At 48.9% G+C, this 17,751-nt stretch overlaps 1 protein-coding gene across 1 annotated transcript; it reads left to right on the top strand.

Annotated features, from left to right (window-relative positions):
- The first annotated feature begins 828 nt into the window (after positions 1 to 828).
- LOC137471775 (TOG array regulator of axonemal microtubules protein 2-like) lies at positions 829 to 15,040 on the top strand. The gene is made up of 10 exons (XM_068186331.1): positions 829 to 1,150; positions 2,780 to 2,885; positions 3,600 to 3,835; positions 5,360 to 5,512; positions 6,696 to 6,813; positions 7,782 to 7,885; positions 9,240 to 9,444; positions 10,563 to 10,779; positions 11,848 to 11,934; positions 14,750 to 15,040. The coding sequence occupies exons 1-10, from the start codon at positions 942 to 944 to the stop codon at positions 14,983 to 14,985; spliced, it is 1,671 nt and encodes a 556-aa protein (XP_068042432.1). The 5' UTR covers positions 829 to 941; the 3' UTR covers positions 14,986 to 15,040.
- Positions 15,041 to 17,751: the final 2,711 nt, after the last annotated feature.

Here is a 17,751-nt window from a genome sequence, read left to right as displayed (position 1 = left end):
TGAAACGTTTGATTGACAGTGCTTCTGATGACAAAGGGGTTTCATAAGAAATGCATCTATCATCTGATTTTTCTCATACCTTGTAAAGTTTTTCCTTACCAAAAAATTCAATTAAGGCAAACCCAGGTCAATTGATTAACAAGACAGTGCATCTGCCAACAACATGCATCTGTCTTTGCATATTTTTATCCTCAGAGTGCATTTGCAAGGCTTTTTTATCAACTATCTAGTCTGGAAATTGCATTTTTCCACAAGAGAAAGCTTAGAAACTGCTGAGTTGGCAAACACATCCATTAGATGACACATAGAATTCCCCTCAGCAACTTTGAAATGCTGCCAGTGCGTACCTCTGACAGAGTAAAGGTTCCTGATGCTTGGAAAGAATCCATAAACGACTCCCTTCCCAACAGTAGGCTAAAATGTATGTGCACTCAGTGCCTGCTGTCTAGAACCTTTGAAGTCAGTGGAAACAGAGGCGCTGTCAGGTGTGAAGGGTCAGGTATGGCTTTTTCCCTGGTAGCTGTTCCATGGGGATTGAGCCGGGCCCAGCAGGGCTGGGCTGTTGCGGCTTGGCTCGGTGCCATCATGAGGCAGCTGCAGGTCTTTCCTCAGGGAGTTGCAGAGTGCCCCTGTGCTCAGGGCTGGGGGAAATCAGGGCGCTGAGACAAGAGAGGCAGCTGAGGGGTTCCCTCCTGGGGTAGCCAGTCCTGCTGTTGGCACTGTCTGGCAGGGAGCGGGAGCTCTGCGGCTGCAGGAACCTGCCGCTGGCTGCGGCACCTGTGGCACTTGGGAGCTGGCGCCGTGGGGGCAGTTGTCAGGTTTAACCTGGAGCTGTGCCCAGCTGGGGGAGGCTGGGAGAAAGCAAGGAGCCCCAGGAGCCAGACAGCAGGGAATTGTCTGACCCAGTGCCAGTGTGTGCCACACGGAACCCTGGCTGGGAGATGGGGCTGCAGGCCGCTCCATGGCGGCGTGCCTTGCCCGGGGCTGCAGCGCCCATGGCCGACCCTCTCCTCACAGTGACCTCGCAGACGGCCACTGGTGCCGAGCGCCGAGAGGAGCCGCTCCGTGGGAAGGGGCAGAAGGACACAGCCTCTTCAGACCCACAGCAGTCCCTGCTGGAGGCACTCTCCTTGCTCGGCAGCGATGCCTGGTAAGAAAGGCTCCGTTCACTCTGTGTCCCTCTTAGCGTTAAGGCAGGTTAGAAGCGTGTCTTGCTAGTGCCTCTGAGCCCCGAGAGCCCAGAGGGCCAAAGGGCACTGGTGAAAGCACTGCAGAGCAGTGAGAGGAAAAAGGTTGGAGAGCAGCCTTTTCTTGGCCTTGCTCTGCAGCAGTACTCCAGCTGCAGCAGGTCCGTGCTGTTTCCTCGCTTTGCCTGCTGCTCCATGGAGCTGCAAAGGAAATCTTGAGGGAAGAGAGAAAGCTCTGGAATGAGATGATTTGCTGGCTGAAGGGCAGAAGCAGGATGGCAGCAGTTTTGAGTGCAGAGATTTGGGAGCCTTGGTCTGACAGCAGTGGCAGGTGACAGGGTCTCCCTGGGACCTCCTGCACGGGAGACCCAGCAGCAGCTCCAGGGAGTTCCTCTTTCTGAGAAATGGACTGAGTTGTGCTTTCAAGTCCCTCAGCCTGTCCTTACTCCTGAAGGGCTCATGGCAGAGGAGAAGGAAAAAGAAAGAAAATCCTCTAGGAATCTGGCACTTTTGGATTTCAACTTTTTCCTTCTCACTGCTTCATATGGGCTTGAGATGTTTGGCCAATGCTCACAATGTGTCCCAAAATTATACACAAGCAGAAGGAGGCCCAGAGGTGATAACACTACAAATGTTAGGTGATATGGGTTTTCTTTTTGGTGTCTTTTTGATCACTCCCTGGTGGATGCTTCATTCACACTGGGGTAAGGCCTCCATTCGCACAGGGATAAGCATGAAAAATCTGCCACCATGCATGTCCTTGTGCAGTCGCCTTTGCTCTGCCCTTTCTCTTCTGCTTTCTCTTCCCCATTTCTCTTTGGTGTCCTGTGAGGTGCAGAGAGCTTCTGCAGGTGTGGGGGGTCAGGATGACACCCAGGGGTGCCTGTGGGATCGGTCACCAGCCCTGTGCTGCAGCCCTGATGCCTCACAGACCTTCCTCTACCTGAGGGCCTGCACAAGGCCCGTGCTGGGGGATGGAGTTGTTTGCAACTTTTAAATAACATGTTGCTGTAGTGGGGGTTGTTTTAGGTAGGGGCTTTTGGGAAAAGCCAGAGTTTCGACAGTTCTTGCCCAGGGGTGGAATCTTCTGGGACATCCTGCTGCTTTTTTGGGGAATGTGTGAGGTGCAGTGGAGTGGGTGACACACAGGCCTAGATTGAAGAGTGGAAACTCAGCTCCAGAGGGCCAGTGCAGACTCTCACTGCTGAACTGCCTGCTGGGGCTGACAAAGAAGGAAAATGCCCCAGTAACAGCCCAATGGGAGTGTGTCTCAGGGACAGGCAGGTGACAAGAAACAGCAGCATGGCCCGCTCTCACAGCTTCTAGGAAGCAGTGGCAGAGGGACTCCATGTGCCAGAGATTTCAGAAAGCCTGTCTTCTGAAGTCTCTGAAACCCCTCTCTTTGCCTCTTGGATTTGTGTATGCGATTGACAGCCACAGCATCCTGTGGCAACGCATTCCACGATTTCACTAAGTGCTCCTTGAAAAGCACCTCCCGTGGTTTGGATGAGCTGCCAGCCTGTCATTTCAGAGGGTGCTGCCTAGTTCTTGGATGGAGAGAAATAGCAAGCTTTTTGTTATTTGCCTTGCAGGGAGCTGAAGGAGAAGGGACTCTTCAACATCAAACAGCTGGCCGAGTCCCATTCAGCAGTCCTGCTTTCTAGACTTCGGGAAATTTGCATGGCAGTTACCAGCGAGGTGAGAACATTGCTCTGAATTGTTCCCCTTACTTCATACATGGGGTGTGGAGTAGGTATGTGCTTCTTCATCCCCATGTGTGCACAGGGTGCGTCTTCAGTTCTGGTTTTAGACCTTTTATTTCTAACGTCTTTCAGCTATCTGTAGGATCTGTGTGTACATGTAGCTCTATATCTGACACTTGTCTTTAAGTGAGGTGCCTTTATATTGCAATGTGCATATGCTGAGATGCTAATGACATTATTTAGCACAATCCCAATCTCTGCCCAAGCTGTAATTGAGCTCTGCAAATTAGCCTGCAGACCCGAGGCTGTGTTTTCTGTTTCCTGGCTGAGTGCTTCAACTGCTGGTGTTGCTTTCTGGAACAGAAGCACCTGACTCTTATCTTTTTGACTTGTGCCTTTATGATTTGAAAGCGGCCCTTGTTTTAATTTTCTAGTAAAAGGGCCTAAAATCAAAGCAGCGGACATTTTAGGAGTGTTAAGTAGAACACTTTAGTGAATTTTTTTTTTTTTTAGGCCTGCAGTAAGCAGGTCTGAGGCCAGAAATTGGTGCCAGAGTAAGCGCTTTCTCTGATTGTGTTCTTGTGCTCTTATTGTGCTTTTATGTTCCTCTGGACGCAGCGGGATGTGTTGTCATTTGCTGGGACTTCTGTTGACGACAGCTGATTTCTTTTCAAGGTGATTCTTATGTTTCCCCTCATGACTTCCCCAGGTGACCAACCCGCGTTCCAAGGTGTCCTACTCGGCAATTGTCACTCTGGGAGAGTTCTTTGCGACCTTCAAGAAGGACATGGACTCTGAGGTGGATGAGGTTGCTCCAGTCCTTCTCCAGATGGTGTGGAACTCCCCAGAGTTTGTTCAGAAAGCAGCCAGTCAGACCCTGGGGATCATGGTGGAGAATGTGACTCCTGCACGAGCAATGACTGCTCTCATGGACAGGGGAGTCAAGTAGGTTCTTCCTCTTTCAGTGATATTCCTCACCTTCTAGCGTGTGGGAGGGGGAAGGCATGAGAGAGAGAATGGGAATGGTGGGAGAGAAGGCTCCTGTATCCTGCATCTTCTGTGAACTCAGGGACTTGATTCTCTGACCAACCTCATTTCTTCCCTCTTGTCACCTATTTCTGCCCTCCTGCAGCCTATTAGTTCTCAGAATCACAGAACTGTAGAATATGGGGAGTTGGAAGGGGCCCTTCAGGATCGCCAAGTCCAGCTCTCGGCTTTGCACAGAACAGCCCAAGGGTCACACCAAGTGCCTGAGATGGCTGTCCAAATGGTCATTCAGCTCTGCCAGGCTTGGTGCTGTGACCACTGCCCTGGGGAGCCTGTTCCAGTGCCCAAGCACCCTCTGGGTGAAAAGCCTTTTCCTGATATCCAGACTGAAGCTCCTCTGACTCAGCTTCCTGCTGCTTCCTGGACTTCTCTCAGTCTGTCAGATTTTCCTAGACGTGGTGAACAGTGGGGAAGTGAAAGTGCCTGCAAGGGCCAAGGATAGATCCTTGAGCTTTTGTGGGAAGAGGCACAAGTGCAATTGCAGCTGTGAGCGCTGTTGGATATTTCACAGCGCTAACCACAGATGCCCTGGGAAAAACCATGTCTCCTCCTGATGCCATTAACCTGAGAAAGGCGGAGGGTGCTTGCTGGCGCGTGGAGCACATGGGGGAGAATGTGCTGGGTGTGGCACAGCCTGCACAGCAGGTGCAGCTCCTGCCAAAAGGAGTCTTGTGCCACTGTCCTGGCCTTAGAGCTCTACTTTCTATTCCAACTGATGTTTCATGTCAGCCTGGAGATGATGAATCACTTTACAGGCACCTTCACAGGCCGGCTGCCATGGGACAGCTGAAGGAAATCCTGCCTTAAAGGGTGGTGCTGGGCCTGATAGTTCCCAAGAGGCACTCTCTAGAACAGGACAACCTGGCTAAAATGCCTGCCACCCTTTCCTCAGCTTTGCAATAGGGAAAAACACTTGGATGTATCTGTTTCCAAGCCCGACAGAAGAAACCAGCTGCATTGCTGGATGTTCTGCACCTTCACAGCCCACAGCGTGTTTTCCCTGCATTTGTTTTTTTCCAGAGGTCTGCAGATTTGGGGGGAAATGGGTGGAAAGAGCCTGAATCCTGCTGCAGCTCTTTGTAGTGGGTGCCCTCTGATGGGTCAGCATGAATGGTTTTTAATTTGTAAAAAATTCATATGGGATCTATTTCTTTAATCTTTCTCAGAGAACATACTATGCACAAAATTGAGCATCAGATAGTGCAGGGAGACTGAATTCCTCCCTCTTCCTTGCAGGCAGCCCTGCTGTACAATGCTAGCTTTGTGTTTATCTGAGGACAGAAGCTTCTACAGGTTTTCTGAAGTTGCAGGGAGAACCCAGGCCTCCTTCCCCCAGTGAAGACAGGGAGCAGGCTCTGGCCATGGCCCGTGCTGCTGTTGCTCCTTCTGCCTGTGCCCCAGGGTTTGCTCTCTTCTTCCCAGGAGCTGCCACGCCCAGGTGCGGAAGTGTGCGGCCAAACTCCTCCTGTCCTTGATGGAGAGAATTGGAGTCACAAAGCTCGCAGACACACCCAGGGCTGAGAGGCTGGCACACGTGGCAGGGGTGCTTGCTCAGGACTGTCACCAGGACACAAGGTAATGATCTTCATTTCGCCTCCTAAAACAGGAAAACCCTTTCCTGTCTGGCTAGAAAGGTAAAACCACAAATGAGTGGAACTAAAGGAAGTAATAAGTGACCTCACTGTGTGGCTAAGGGGCATAGACTCGGAGAATATGCTGAGTTGGATTGGACCTGTCAGGGTCATCCAGTCCAGCTCCTGGCCGTATGCAGGGCACCCCAAGAGTCACTCCACGTGCCTGGGAGCATTGTCCAAACGCTTCTTGAGCTCAGTCAGCCTTGGTGCTGTGACCACTGCTTTGGGTGGCCTGGGGAAATGACTGGAGTGGATAACCTGAGGTTGGCCAGCAAAAAGGTGCATTGCCAACTTCCTGTGACTTGAAGGATCCTTTACTGAGACCAAAAGAGCTCCGATGAGCCAGTCAAACAGTTTTCTTTGGCCTTAGGTGCACAACACAAAGCCAAAGTGTTGGCTAATGTTCATCACTGAAGGATCCCAAACATCTCTTTCTCATGAAGACTTTACTAGAAATATTTCAGGGGTTGTTAGCCAATGTATTCAGTCTTTCTAAACCCCTTCTGCAGATTTCTGCAATGCTGTCATCTGTGGCTCAGTGGCCTCCAAATTTCTTCTTGAAGAAAACTGTGGTTTGCTAGTGGCCAAATCAACCCAAACCACCAAAATCCCCTTACTTTGATGATGAAATTCCCATTAATAGCTGCCACGAACGCCAGAGCAACTAGCTGCCCCTGTGCATACCTATAGAATAGAAGAATCAACAGGATGCATGAGGAGTTTTGTCCTGGCTTCCCTGCCAGTTAAAGAAAGGCAAATTATTGTGCAATGGCAGCAAGACACTGCTAATAGGCTCTGACAGCAAAGCAGATGTGTTTTGCTTGTTCCCTGGGAACACCCACAGTTTCAGAGTGAGATGGTATTTTTCTGTGGCCCCACATTCTTCTCTTCTCTCTTGTGTTCACCTGACAACACTCGGCAGTGACAAGTGGAAGGAAATCTCCCTCTTTGCTGAGTAGGTAATGCCTTCTCATGCAAGGATTGCACCTGATTGATTTTAAGGTATCAGCCTCTTCTGTTAACACTCTTCCTTTGTTCACTTTTTCATTCCCTTCCTTCCTGCCCTCCTTCCTGCCTTCCTCCCTCCCTTCCTTTCTCCCATCCTTCCTTCCATCCTTCCTTAGGCATTATGGACAGGAGATGGTGAAGATGTTGCTGAGTCACCAAAAATTTGAAATGCTTTTGGAACGCTCTCTTTCCATGCGTGACCTGGAAGATATCCTGAGAAGACTTAAGGTGAAAGTAAGTGCTTGGCAGGAGAAATGTCTTCTTTGTGCAAGTATTGCCACTGCTAATATGAAATCCAACATACCCAATCTGTCTTTATCTCATTCCTCTTCGGCTGAATCATTTTGCACCTGGGAATGAGCTCTAAATCCCCAGCCTGTTCATCTGCAGGCCACAAAGGAACTGATATTATTCAGGAAAAAGTGGGGCTTTGAAGATTTTGAATATCGGTCACAAAGAGGAAAGGGAAAAAGGAGAACATGGGTTTACATTTAAGAGTAAGGCCTCCACCATGCTCTCCCTACTCTGCCCCCAGTAAAGCAATTAAGTGAGAATAGAAGTAACAGAGTCTGAAGATAAGGGCGTCTTTGCAAAAGGCACCAGAAATAGTAGTACCAAGAAAATTTCCAAATACACAAAAGATATCCAAGTCAAGCCTAGTTGCTACAATTACTGTCTGTCTTTTGGGAATACTGCCCTGCACTCAAGCCCTGTGCAGCTGGAAGAAGCTTGGCGAATCCAACAGCATCCAGCAAAAAATCCTTTGTTTGTTTGGAGGGGCATTTTACTTTTTTATTGAAAATATAGAAGGGAGTGTGCCTTTGTGCAGGCACAAGGAGAGTGAGTGTAGAACCAAATCAACTTCCAGCACGATGGGCCGACCCCCAAAGAGACCAATTTTTTCTGCTGCTTCCTTTAAGAACACTCACTGCCTACCAGTTTGCATTATTCCCATTTATGCTCAAGATTAAAGAATTTGGGATTTTAGACTGCTGCTCAGTGTGGTAGCACCCATAACCTGCCCTGGGCTATTGAAAACAAAGAGTTGGCATCACTGAATCTCTGGTCTGTTTCCTTCTGTAAGTTAGGAAATGTTTCCCTAAGCCTTGATAGCAGTGATCCTGGTTCCAACTGCTGCTTGAAAATGGGAATTTCCTATTTTATATTCTAAAGATTGATGGGGTTTCTCCATGTCTTTGTAGGGGATGGAAAACCAGAAGGGCGAATGCCCAGCTGTCAAGGAGCCGGTGGAGAAGAGCAACGATGGCTCGAAGAAGCCCCAGGCCACACTGCCTTCTAGCAAACGGTACGGAGCACTTTTGTGAGATGTGACCAAGCACATGACAAGCTTTACATGCCTCTTCCTCAGGAAAATCTTTCTGGCAGAGATGCCCAGGCCCACAGATTGTTTTCTTTCCCTACAAATGCTCTAGAATAGAAAATGTCCACTTCTGCATTACACTGAACACAACTTCCCTGGAGGGCTTTCCATATAAATGGAGAGACAAAAGGACACCCATTAGTTGCCGCTTAGATGATCCAGTGCAGTGGCAAGGGCAGCGTTGTGGAGGCTAGGAGAGGGCCCAGTTTCTGCTGCCTGACTTGGGACAAGTAAATTCAACCAGGGTTTTTTTCCATCTGAGTGGAGTCTTTTTCAGATGGGTGTTTTGATGAGAAGTCCCAGTCTAGAAGCAAGATGCCATTCCACAAAGATGCAGTTCTCATCCATGTGGTTTGGCCTGGCAGAATCATGGTTTTCTTACCCTCAAACAGTACCAAGTTTGAGTAGTAAGTAGCAAGGCAGTTCCTGAGCAACTGTGGTCAACAGGTGTCTCAAGGTGGACTTTTTGTCTTGATATTCCTGTTCTTTATATACGTTGCTTGATGGACAGCACGTTTGGTTGATTTCCTCCTGTACTGCAATCAGCATTTAAGACAGGAATTTGGTCCTTGCTGTCTCTTCATGCCCATGGCAGAGCTACTTGCTCCTCTTATAACAGAGAGGGTTTTTTTAGCTCTGTCATGCTCAGTGGTGTCAGGAAAGTGACCGCGTGCCCCAGTAGCATGGCTAGCATCTTCCCATGCTCATGGAAGAGACAGGTTGATCCAGGAGAATTGTTCCCAGTGGGTTTGTTAAGCTGTGGATCAAGTCTCTAGGGAAGCAAATGAAATGTGAGCATTGTTCTGGGATGTCTGGCTTCTGTTTTTATCTCTGTTACTGATTTTCTGGACCCTTCAGATATGTCCCCGTTCAGATGCATCTGAGCTGCTTTTCCAGGTTGTCATGCCTGGTCATAGAGACACTTCTCCAGAGTGATCAGTCTCCTTATTAGAAGACAGAAACGTCCCATATGAGGAGGCATTTAAACCTGGAAGTAGTGTCTCTCTTTCCCCACAAAGCACTGTGACCAGTGTGCCTTGGAAGCCACCTGAAGATAGATCAGATGCATCTCATCCTTGGTTTCCCTGAGTGAGCACTAGGAGAATGTTACTTGCAGGTTGCCTCCCATAATGATCGTCACAAGGCTGACGTTGTTCTTCAGATCCTCATGATTTTCTAGCTTGAAATCACATCATTAGGATAGCTCCTCCAGATATTTTGCTCACAATTAACTGAAGGTATTGTCACCAACAGGTCCTAATTTGGTTTTGTTTTCCAGAGTGAAGTCTACCTCTGATGGATGCCTCCTACACCGTGCAAAAGCCCAGGTCACGTTACCTCCAGCTGTGGAAGAAATGGAGCCGCTCCAGAAGCTTTACAATCTCCTGCAAGCCAAGGGGTTTCAGACACGGATGGAAGGAGTGGCACTCCTCCTAGACCTGTGCAAAAACAGCCCCCAGCTCATCTCCACTAACATTGTCGAAGTATGTAGGCTATCTTCACTGTTCCTTTCCTTTAGCTCCTTTCCTAAGCCTGTAGAAGTAAAGGTAATTCAGTGTGGCTAGGTACAACATCCTGGCTGTTTGGGACAGGCTGGTCTCTCTTACCCAGACAAATTTAATTCAGTTCCAGGCTTCAGGACAAGTTGTTTCAGTCAACTTGTATTTGCCTGGCACGTGCCTATTGATGCTGTCCATCAGAGGATGACAGAATTTTCTGCTGTTGTAACTGCTACTGTCTCCTACTCCTAGCTGGGTTAACTGAAGAGAATCCAGGAACTGAAAGAATTGGGTTGGGTTGGTTTAAACCCAGGGGGTTTTAAAGAATACTTCTGTAAACTACATCTCGTCTTGCACAGGCACAACTCTGGCTACTGATTTCCATCCTCGTCCCTATTCCTCTATGTAAAGACAGTGCTCCCCCTTTTTGGGGAGCCTTTTTTCCTCTTTGGAAAAGGAAGAAAACAGCTAAGGACGCATCTCTGCCTTCTCCTCCCAGTAGCTGCTTTTTCCAGAAAAAGCTGTCTGATGATGTGGCTGACGAGGGACGCAACTTGCTCTAATGAGAGCTGTAGAGCACATTACATTTCAGAAGTGCACCTGTTAGTCAGAGAAATGGTCTGGATCCTGGAAGAGTTGATCAGAGCCCTGCACTTCTGCAGACACAGGCTCTGAGACCAAAAAAAATAAAACTTAGATCTCCTCCAGCCATAGTTTTGGCAAAAGCCTCATTGCCCTCAGTACTTGAGGCAACTGTATAGAAAAATGGGCATTGTAAATATCTGCTTCCATACTTGTTAAGCATAGGTAGCCTTTTGCATTAATAAATGGAATTGATTTAATGATTTATAGATGGAGAGAAATACCATAGGAACTATTCTGTCCCCATCCAAACCTCCTAAAAACACAAGAAAATCTTTCACGCAGCATGAGGTTGCACAACCATTCCAGTGAGAGTTCCACAGGAAAACAGTGAAATTGTGCACCCAAGTGCTGACCTGAGAGACAGGATCCCTTTCATCTCTTACACTACTGAGTGCTACATCCACTCTTCAAACAAGGACATTTTATTCCAGCTTTCATGTTGCTTGTTCTCTTCACAGATTTTTGATTATTTTGTCCTGAGAATATCTGACAGCCACAAGAAAGTCAAGCAGAAGGCGCTGGACGTGCTGGCAGAAATCATAGGCCTCCTGGAAGAGTCCCTGAACCCGGTGATCATCCGTTTGGTGGAAGGAATAACAAAGAACCTGAACTCAAAGGATCCTGGGGTTCATGCTGCAGCTGTGAAAGCACTGGAAGGATCCATCGCTCATTTAGGTGAGGCTGAGCCCTGGCATGATCTCTCCTCAAGTGTGTCTCTGTCTCTGCGACACAAGAGAACGCTGAGAGCCTTGATAGCTGCTGTTACCTGTGGAAGGCTCCAGCCGACACCCACCAGAAGCTGTGGAGGTGCAGTCCTTATGCACCAGTCTCCCAAAAGGCTTGAATGTGATCAGCAATTCCCAAAATTCCCAGGAGCCATGGGCTCTGTGCTACTTGTGTGAAGAGCAAGTCCCGGACTACAGCTTTGCTAGAATTCAGAGGCACCTGGGTTTGGGAGTTTGCTTGGGCCCCGTTTGACTTCCCAAAAGAACAGCTTTGCTGTTGGCATGAAGGGGGCACTGGCCCATCAGAGCTTCTGCAGAGCAGCCACCTGGAAAGCTCTACATTATAGTCATTAGCTGCCTATTTTCCATCTTTCTTCTTTGTCTTCTTTTTTCAAAGGGGAACTTATGATTCACCATGTTCATTTCTTTATGACAAGCAGGTCTAGATCCAGCTGTCAATGATGCCTTGTTCCACATGTTGTTTTGCCTGGGGCAAGATTGCTCTAGCAAATAACTACGTGGGCAGGGGCTGCTCTAAATTCCTTTGCCACCCAGATTTATGTCAGCTCTGAAAATGCCTGAAAAATGGAGTGTTGAAGAGACAGGTCTCCAAGGGGAGTTCCCAATTTCTCCTCCTCAGCTGCTCTGTGAACTGATGAACTGCCTGACTCAGTGCCTTTCTGTGTCCCAAGTATGGGTTTCTTCCTTTTGGCTCTGGGATGCAAAACCTTTTCACTGCTTACATGTGACTGAACTCTTGAGATCCCTGATGTGAATTGTTTCAACAAAGCTCCTGGTACAGCAGACAAGTTAAGATTTACAAATGTGAAAGGAGAGGGTTTCTTTTGGAATTTAAAACCCCTGCCAAGTAGGCTGGAAGGAAAGATGAAAAGGATTCAAAAATCAGCAGAAATTTACTTTCTTTTCTAAAATGGGGTTGCCCCTGCCCTTTGCCTCCTCACTGTCCTTTCTCCTATGACCTCAGACAAGTGAGCAGAAACATGTGTTTCACTTGTAGATAAAGTATCACTGATGAAAGAGTTCAGCCACCAATGGAGTCAACTGAGCGGCCAAGCTCTGCTGGATGTCGCAGAGAGTATCACAGGTATGGCCTCCCCTTCTAAGCCAAGAGGTCTTTACCAGGGAATATTTACAGGGAATGCCTGGGAATAGGCAGTAGAGTAGCTCCTCCAAATCAGGAGGTGCTGAGCTTGTCTCTCCTGCCCAATAGCCAGGGCAGGTGTATTTGGCAGGTTTTCCCGGGCTGCTGCAGAGCTGTGCAGCATCTGAGATGGGGGCAGCGCTCGGCCTTGGGGCTGAGCTCTCACAGGGGCATCTCAGAACCCACCTCCAGGAACGGGAGGGCTAAAAATACCCCAGCTGGTTTCTCTCTTGGCAGCTCAGGGACATCTGTGATCCTTAAGGAAAATGGTGGCAGATGCTGTTTCAAGGAATCAGTTTGTTTTGTCATCACAGACTCTTGCTTTTCCCTTGGAAAGTTTTGAGGCTGAACCATGCAGAGCCTGGGGGTCACCGCTTAGGTCAAAAACTCAACACACGTCCTAGAGGCAAGGATTTAATGCTAGGGAGCCTTTGGGAGCAGAGGGGCAGAAGCAGAATGCTGAGGCTGCCTGCCTGTGCTGTCCAAGTGGCATTGGACTGAGCATTTCAGGGTGTGCAAACAGTGTCTTCCTGTGTCAGCACTGTCCAAAATGCCACAAATGCAGCTGATAATTGATTCCTCAGAGGAGCTTGCAATGTCAGCTGTAGTCAAGGAATAGAAAAATGATAATCTCAATATATAGGAGAGAAGACGATTGATAGCCTTGCTTTAACTGGGGCTAAACCCATTGCTAATTATGTCATCATCTTGAAATGCAGGGTGTAATACACTTTGTGTCTTCCTTATGAATCTGAAAAGGGCATGTTCAGCCATTGGGAATGTCAGAGGCTCTTTAAAACCACCACAAAGGAGCATTTGAATAAAGTAGATCTCTAGGAATAGGGAATTTAGTTTTGCAGTTATTTTGATCTCTTTTTCAAAGAAAGGAATCAACATAAATGAAGACTGCTTTAGAAAGTGCAAATGTCCTCTCTGAGATTTAGTGGGAACAGACAGCTCTTTCTCTTCTCAAGTTCCACAGTGACCAATGTCTTTAATTGCATTTAAACTCATATGAGCTCCCATTTTGAAATGAGTACCGTAAACCCTTTCCTGCTTAGCAGAATTGGTTTTGGGTACTTTCAGGAGCTGTTTCAATATTGAATTGTTGCATTAAGGTGCAGGTGGATTAACAGCATAGAGAAAATGAAGTCTCTTCCAGCAGAGAATGATAAATGGCTACTACATAACATTTTGGCTGACCAGAAAATAAGAATGATCTCCAGAGCATTTCAGGTTTTGATCTCTCAGCCAAATCTGCCATGCAAGGAGCCTGTTGGTAGTAAATTTTTGTCTGTGTTGCATATAGTTCAGTTCAGAAAATGAGCAGAGAGAAGATTTCAGAGAAAATGTGAGAAAACACTTGTGTTTCGGTTAAATTTAAGTCCCCTGTGTAGCATTTGTCTTTCTCTGTGCCCCTATTTCAGTGCACATTGTAAGAAAACATGCCATTAACATTGGGAGGGGAAATGCCATTAAAACGTGAAGATACCCAAAAGCCATGGCAGTGGGGTCTGGGTAATTATCTAAGACACACTGAAGTTTGAAACAGCTCCGTGTTGGAAGCCACAAAAGCATTCTGCCAAAGACACCAGGGAGTCACCGATGTTTCTAATCCAGCTGTCGAGCAGCAGCCATCTCTGGTGGGCTGGAGTTTTGAAGTGTGTTCTAATAGTGCCCTTGGCTGTGTGCCACTGAGCAAAGGGAAGACTCCGATTAGACTTTTGGCACTTGAAATTAAAGTTACAAACATGGAATCATGCCTTTTGTTAGAAATCTCTGAATTGCCGCTCTAGGGAGCATTTCCAAATCTTCAGTGTGGGTTTAGGCAACTTCTTAATGGAAATAAGAGGCAATTTGACATTTCAGGCATTGTTCATGCAGAAACCGATTATGAAATGATTTAGTAAAGGTATGAAGTCTGCCACAGGTACAAGGCTCTGGTTGGAGAAATTAGTCCTGAGGGGTTGCTGGTTCTGTTTCAAGGATGATCAGCTGCTTTGTCTCTTTCTGGATCATGGGGCTGTGTGTGTTATTTCACTGATCTTAGCCAGAGAGGCTTCCTGCGACGGTGCGTTCTTATCCCCCGGTCCCGGGCAGCAGGGTTGTCCGGCTAGTGCGCTGCTTCTGGGCTGGACCGGGGCCGCCGCGTGTGCGCGGAGCTCTAGGGTTGTGCCTCCGCGTGGGTCTGCCATGCCGTAGCCAGACGCTGAGACGAGACAAAGGGTGAGGGAAGATGGCACACCCTGCTCACGTGGTGGAGAACTCTCTATTCCTGCATGGCTGCAGTGGTGGATTACGCAGCTGTTCCCAAGCCAGCATGGGAAGAAATGGCATAGGGGCACCGGGAGCAGGGGGTTAAATAGGGGGCGGGCCGACAGGGGCGGAAGCCCCCCTCGCCTAATGGGGACAGACAACAGGGGAGTGACGTGGAACACGACAACCTATGGGAACATAACAGGGGTGTGTACAGGGTTCTGGGACAAATGGGATTGCAGAGGTGGCGTGATTGCTACAGAGCTTTCTGAGGGCAAGGGGAGTGGTTACAAGATTGACATGACCGAGCTCCTGTGATACAGCTTGGAGCAAACCATTATGAGGGGGAAATAGGGGTACATAGAACCGGTCTAACTAACATTTATTAAATTCCCTAACTGTACCAACTCGGGATGCAACAACTTCCAAGAAGCAAAACTAGAGGTGGGTCCTTGTTTGCATTGAGGTTGGTGAGTAAGAAGCTGTGTCTCTCTCCCGGCAGAGCTTGTGGAATGGGTTTATGCCAGGAGCCCTGAAGTCGTCCAGCGCTACGCCCTGCCCGTGCTCTGGTCCTTCCTGGAGAACAAGGCGCTGCCTGTCCGAAGCGCCAACGTCCGCACGGTGGTCACCAGGCTTGCCTATGCCCTCTGTGAGGTGATGGGCACCAAGCTGAAGAAGTGTGCAGCCAGCAAGCCTCCACACGTGCAGGAGAACCTCTCAAACCTTTTGGGCTGGTGAAGATTTGATGTTCTCCAGAAAGCTGACCAAGTGCTGAGTTGGACACCTCTGGATTTGACTTAGCTGTGCCAAAGATGATGAAACACTAGGCAAGGGTGTGCATCTGCCCCCGCTCTTTCCATCGCCCTTCCTAGTCATGGCATGGAGGGCCTGAAGCAACTCCAGACTGAGGACAAGGTGAAGGCCAAGCATGGCTCAGCCTCACACTGAGGTGAGGGGGGAGCTGGGCCAATCTCTGGTGGGAGGAGGGGTCTGGTGCCAGCCTGGAGAGCCTGTGCACATTGCCAGGGAACAGTTGTGCCCTGCTTGTGCCCCCTGCAATGAGCTCTGCTGCTCCCAGTTCCCCTATGGAGCTGTAGGGATGCTCAGCTGTGGGGCAGGGAGAGGAGCAGGAGGGTGCATGTGCAGCTGCGCCGTTGCTGGAAGGCACAGGGCTCTGGGCTCCCTGCTGTCCCAGGACAGCCAGAGGCCAGGCTGTTCCTGTGGTAGCTCTGTGGAAGTGGTCAGGGTTTTCCCTGTGGGCTGCCTCAAGGGGCTGCCAGCAGGAGCATGTTGCCCTGTGCAGCTGTTTAGAAGTTGGCAGGAAATGTGTCCCATGAAATATGGAGCTTCAGATGCTTTAGGTTTGCATTGCAGCCTTAGTTACACTTGGTCTTTCCACTTTGCAGATAGGGCTGGCTACAGTCTTACCAAGAAGATTTCTCTGGACACTTCTGATGTTCCCTTACCCATGAAGTCCTTGCCTCCAGTCCAGAAGAGCTCTCTTGCCTCCAAGCTCAGGAAGAAGCTACCGACTGTCTGAAGAATGTTTCAAGAATAGGATTTATAGAATTTTTAGAATTCTAAAGAGTTTTATAGAATATTTTTAGAATAGTTACAGATGTACATACGTTCTCATAGTTTTGAATAAATGTGCTTTGATTGTATCTTTAAATTTTGATGACATCTTTTTAATTGGATATATTTTCGTTTTGATGATTTTTAGAAAAATGAAATCAATTAAAATAAACCAAAAGGAGAATGTGAGACCAGGACCTGCTAGCCTAGAGGTTATGGGAGTGCAGCTCACTCGATGTGCCAGTGTCTCACCACATCCTTTCCTCGCTGGGCATCTCCTCTTATTCTTTTGCCATGTTTTCTTTGTGTCATTTGTGCTGCTCTTTGCTACTTGGTATTACAATGGGGCCACCAGTGACATGTTTGGGGGACAATGGACCCAAAAGATCCTGTACAGTCAAAAGTTTTCTACCAAGATGCATTCTGTGCTCACCTCCCGCTCACTCCTCTGCGAGTGTGGCTGTGTTCCCAGTTGGCATCCACATGTTTGACACCAAGATCTTCTGGGGTGCCACTGCCTCCACTGGCCTTTTGGATGCCATTGGAGTGAGAGATCACCATTCTCTCCTCCCCTAAAGCTACCTAACAGCCAGTGCTGATCTCCAGTCAAGTCCTTACAAAGCCATTCTGCAGGATGTCAAAACCTGCTTTCCTCAAGCCCCTCATTTCTGCTGCTGCTGCCCTTCCCTCCTACAGTTCCCCAGCAGCCTTTGAGCCCAAATGCTGCTGAGCTCTCGGGATGCTCGCTGCTCTCCAGGTCCCACACATCCATCATCTCAGGCTCACTGGCATTTAGGAAGTTCAGCAGAGCTCCCTGCCCTGCTGCTCTTTGGAAGATCTTTGCCTGCCCAAGTTCCTCCAGGGCCCCATGCCATGGCCAGCAAGGGGGGTGGAGGCAGCGAGGGCAGATGCACACCCTTCTTTCACATCCCATCATTTCTGGCAGAGCTGAAGAGCCAAATCTGGACCTGTTCAAACTTCATTGAAAGGGTCAGTTCGTGTCAGAGATACACTGGGCCCTATCTCAGCAAGGCTGAAATCAAGTATTCAAGCTTTTGACTGGACTTTTTTTTCCAAAGCGGTTCTTCATCAGCCTCCTCCTGCGCCTCACCGCAAACCCAGAACTAGTGCAGGTCCTGGCCCTGCTGCAAAGGCAGTCGTGGGTCTGGGCTCTGGGCTGCTCTCCCCATGGCCACCTCCCCCCGTTCCCTCTGGGCACAGCCTGAAGAGCCGTGTCCAGCTGAGCTCTTCCTGAGCTCAGCTCCTTCCCTAGACCCACACCACAGGAAAAGTTCTCAGAGCTCTGCCTATAGCACATAAACTGAAAATCTACCACACAGGACTTAACTTGGTCTCCTTACCCTACATCCTTTTCCCTCTGAACTCAGCTGCTGTTTTTTTTTCTTCTGTCATTATCATAGCCAGTGCCATTTTTCCCATTCACCTGCTCTCTGTTGCACGTGGGGCTCACAGGAAGGAGAGCTCCCCCAGATGGGAAGCAATGCTTTTGTGAGCACTTGCCTACAGGCAGCCTCCAAATATTGCCAACATCAACATCACAGTCCAGTAATGAGGACTCTGGGTGCTCTTGGAGCTCCAGACACCACCTCTGACCTGACCTCAAAACACTGGCGGGCTGAATTTGGTTTCCTGTAGAAAAGGGCCATCATTGGTGAAAAGGTGCATCCTCACCTTGAGACGCCCCTTCCCAGGGGTGGGAAGAAGAGCTGGCTCCGGATGATGTCCTCCTTGGTGTGGAAAGGATGGTGCCCGCAGACCAGGTCATAGAGCAAAATGCTCAGGGACCAGATGGTGGCTGGCTGGCCACGGTAGCAGCCAAAGAGGATCCACTCTGGTGGGGCAGCCAGCCCCTGCCCCGCCGAAAAGCAACTTGGCTGCAGCTGGCGGAAGGAGGAGTCCCCCTCCTCC

This window comes from Anomalospiza imberbis, chromosome 3 (genome assembly GCF_031753505.1).
Source record: "Anomalospiza imberbis isolate Cuckoo-Finch-1a 21T00152 chromosome 3, ASM3175350v1, whole genome shotgun sequence".
Taxonomy (NCBI): domain Eukaryota; kingdom Metazoa; phylum Chordata; class Aves; order Passeriformes; family Viduidae; genus Anomalospiza; species Anomalospiza imberbis.
This window is presented reverse-complemented; position numbering and strand designations above follow the sequence as displayed.

Excerpts from the sequence above, each read along its gene's own strand:
- LOC137471775 (XM_068186331.1), top strand. The coding sequence starts at position 942 with ATGGGGCTGCAGGCCGCTCCATGGCGGCGTGCCTTGCCCGGGGCTGCA. Across the intron at positions 1,151-2,779 it reads TTGCTCGGCAGCGATGCCTG|GGAGCTGAAGGAGAAGGGAC; the intron begins GTAAGAAAGGCT and ends TTTGCCTTGCAG. Across the intron at positions 7,886-9,239 it reads ACACTGCCTTCTAGCAAACG|AGTGAAGTCTACCTCTGATG; the intron begins GTACGGAGCACT and ends TTTGTTTTCCAG.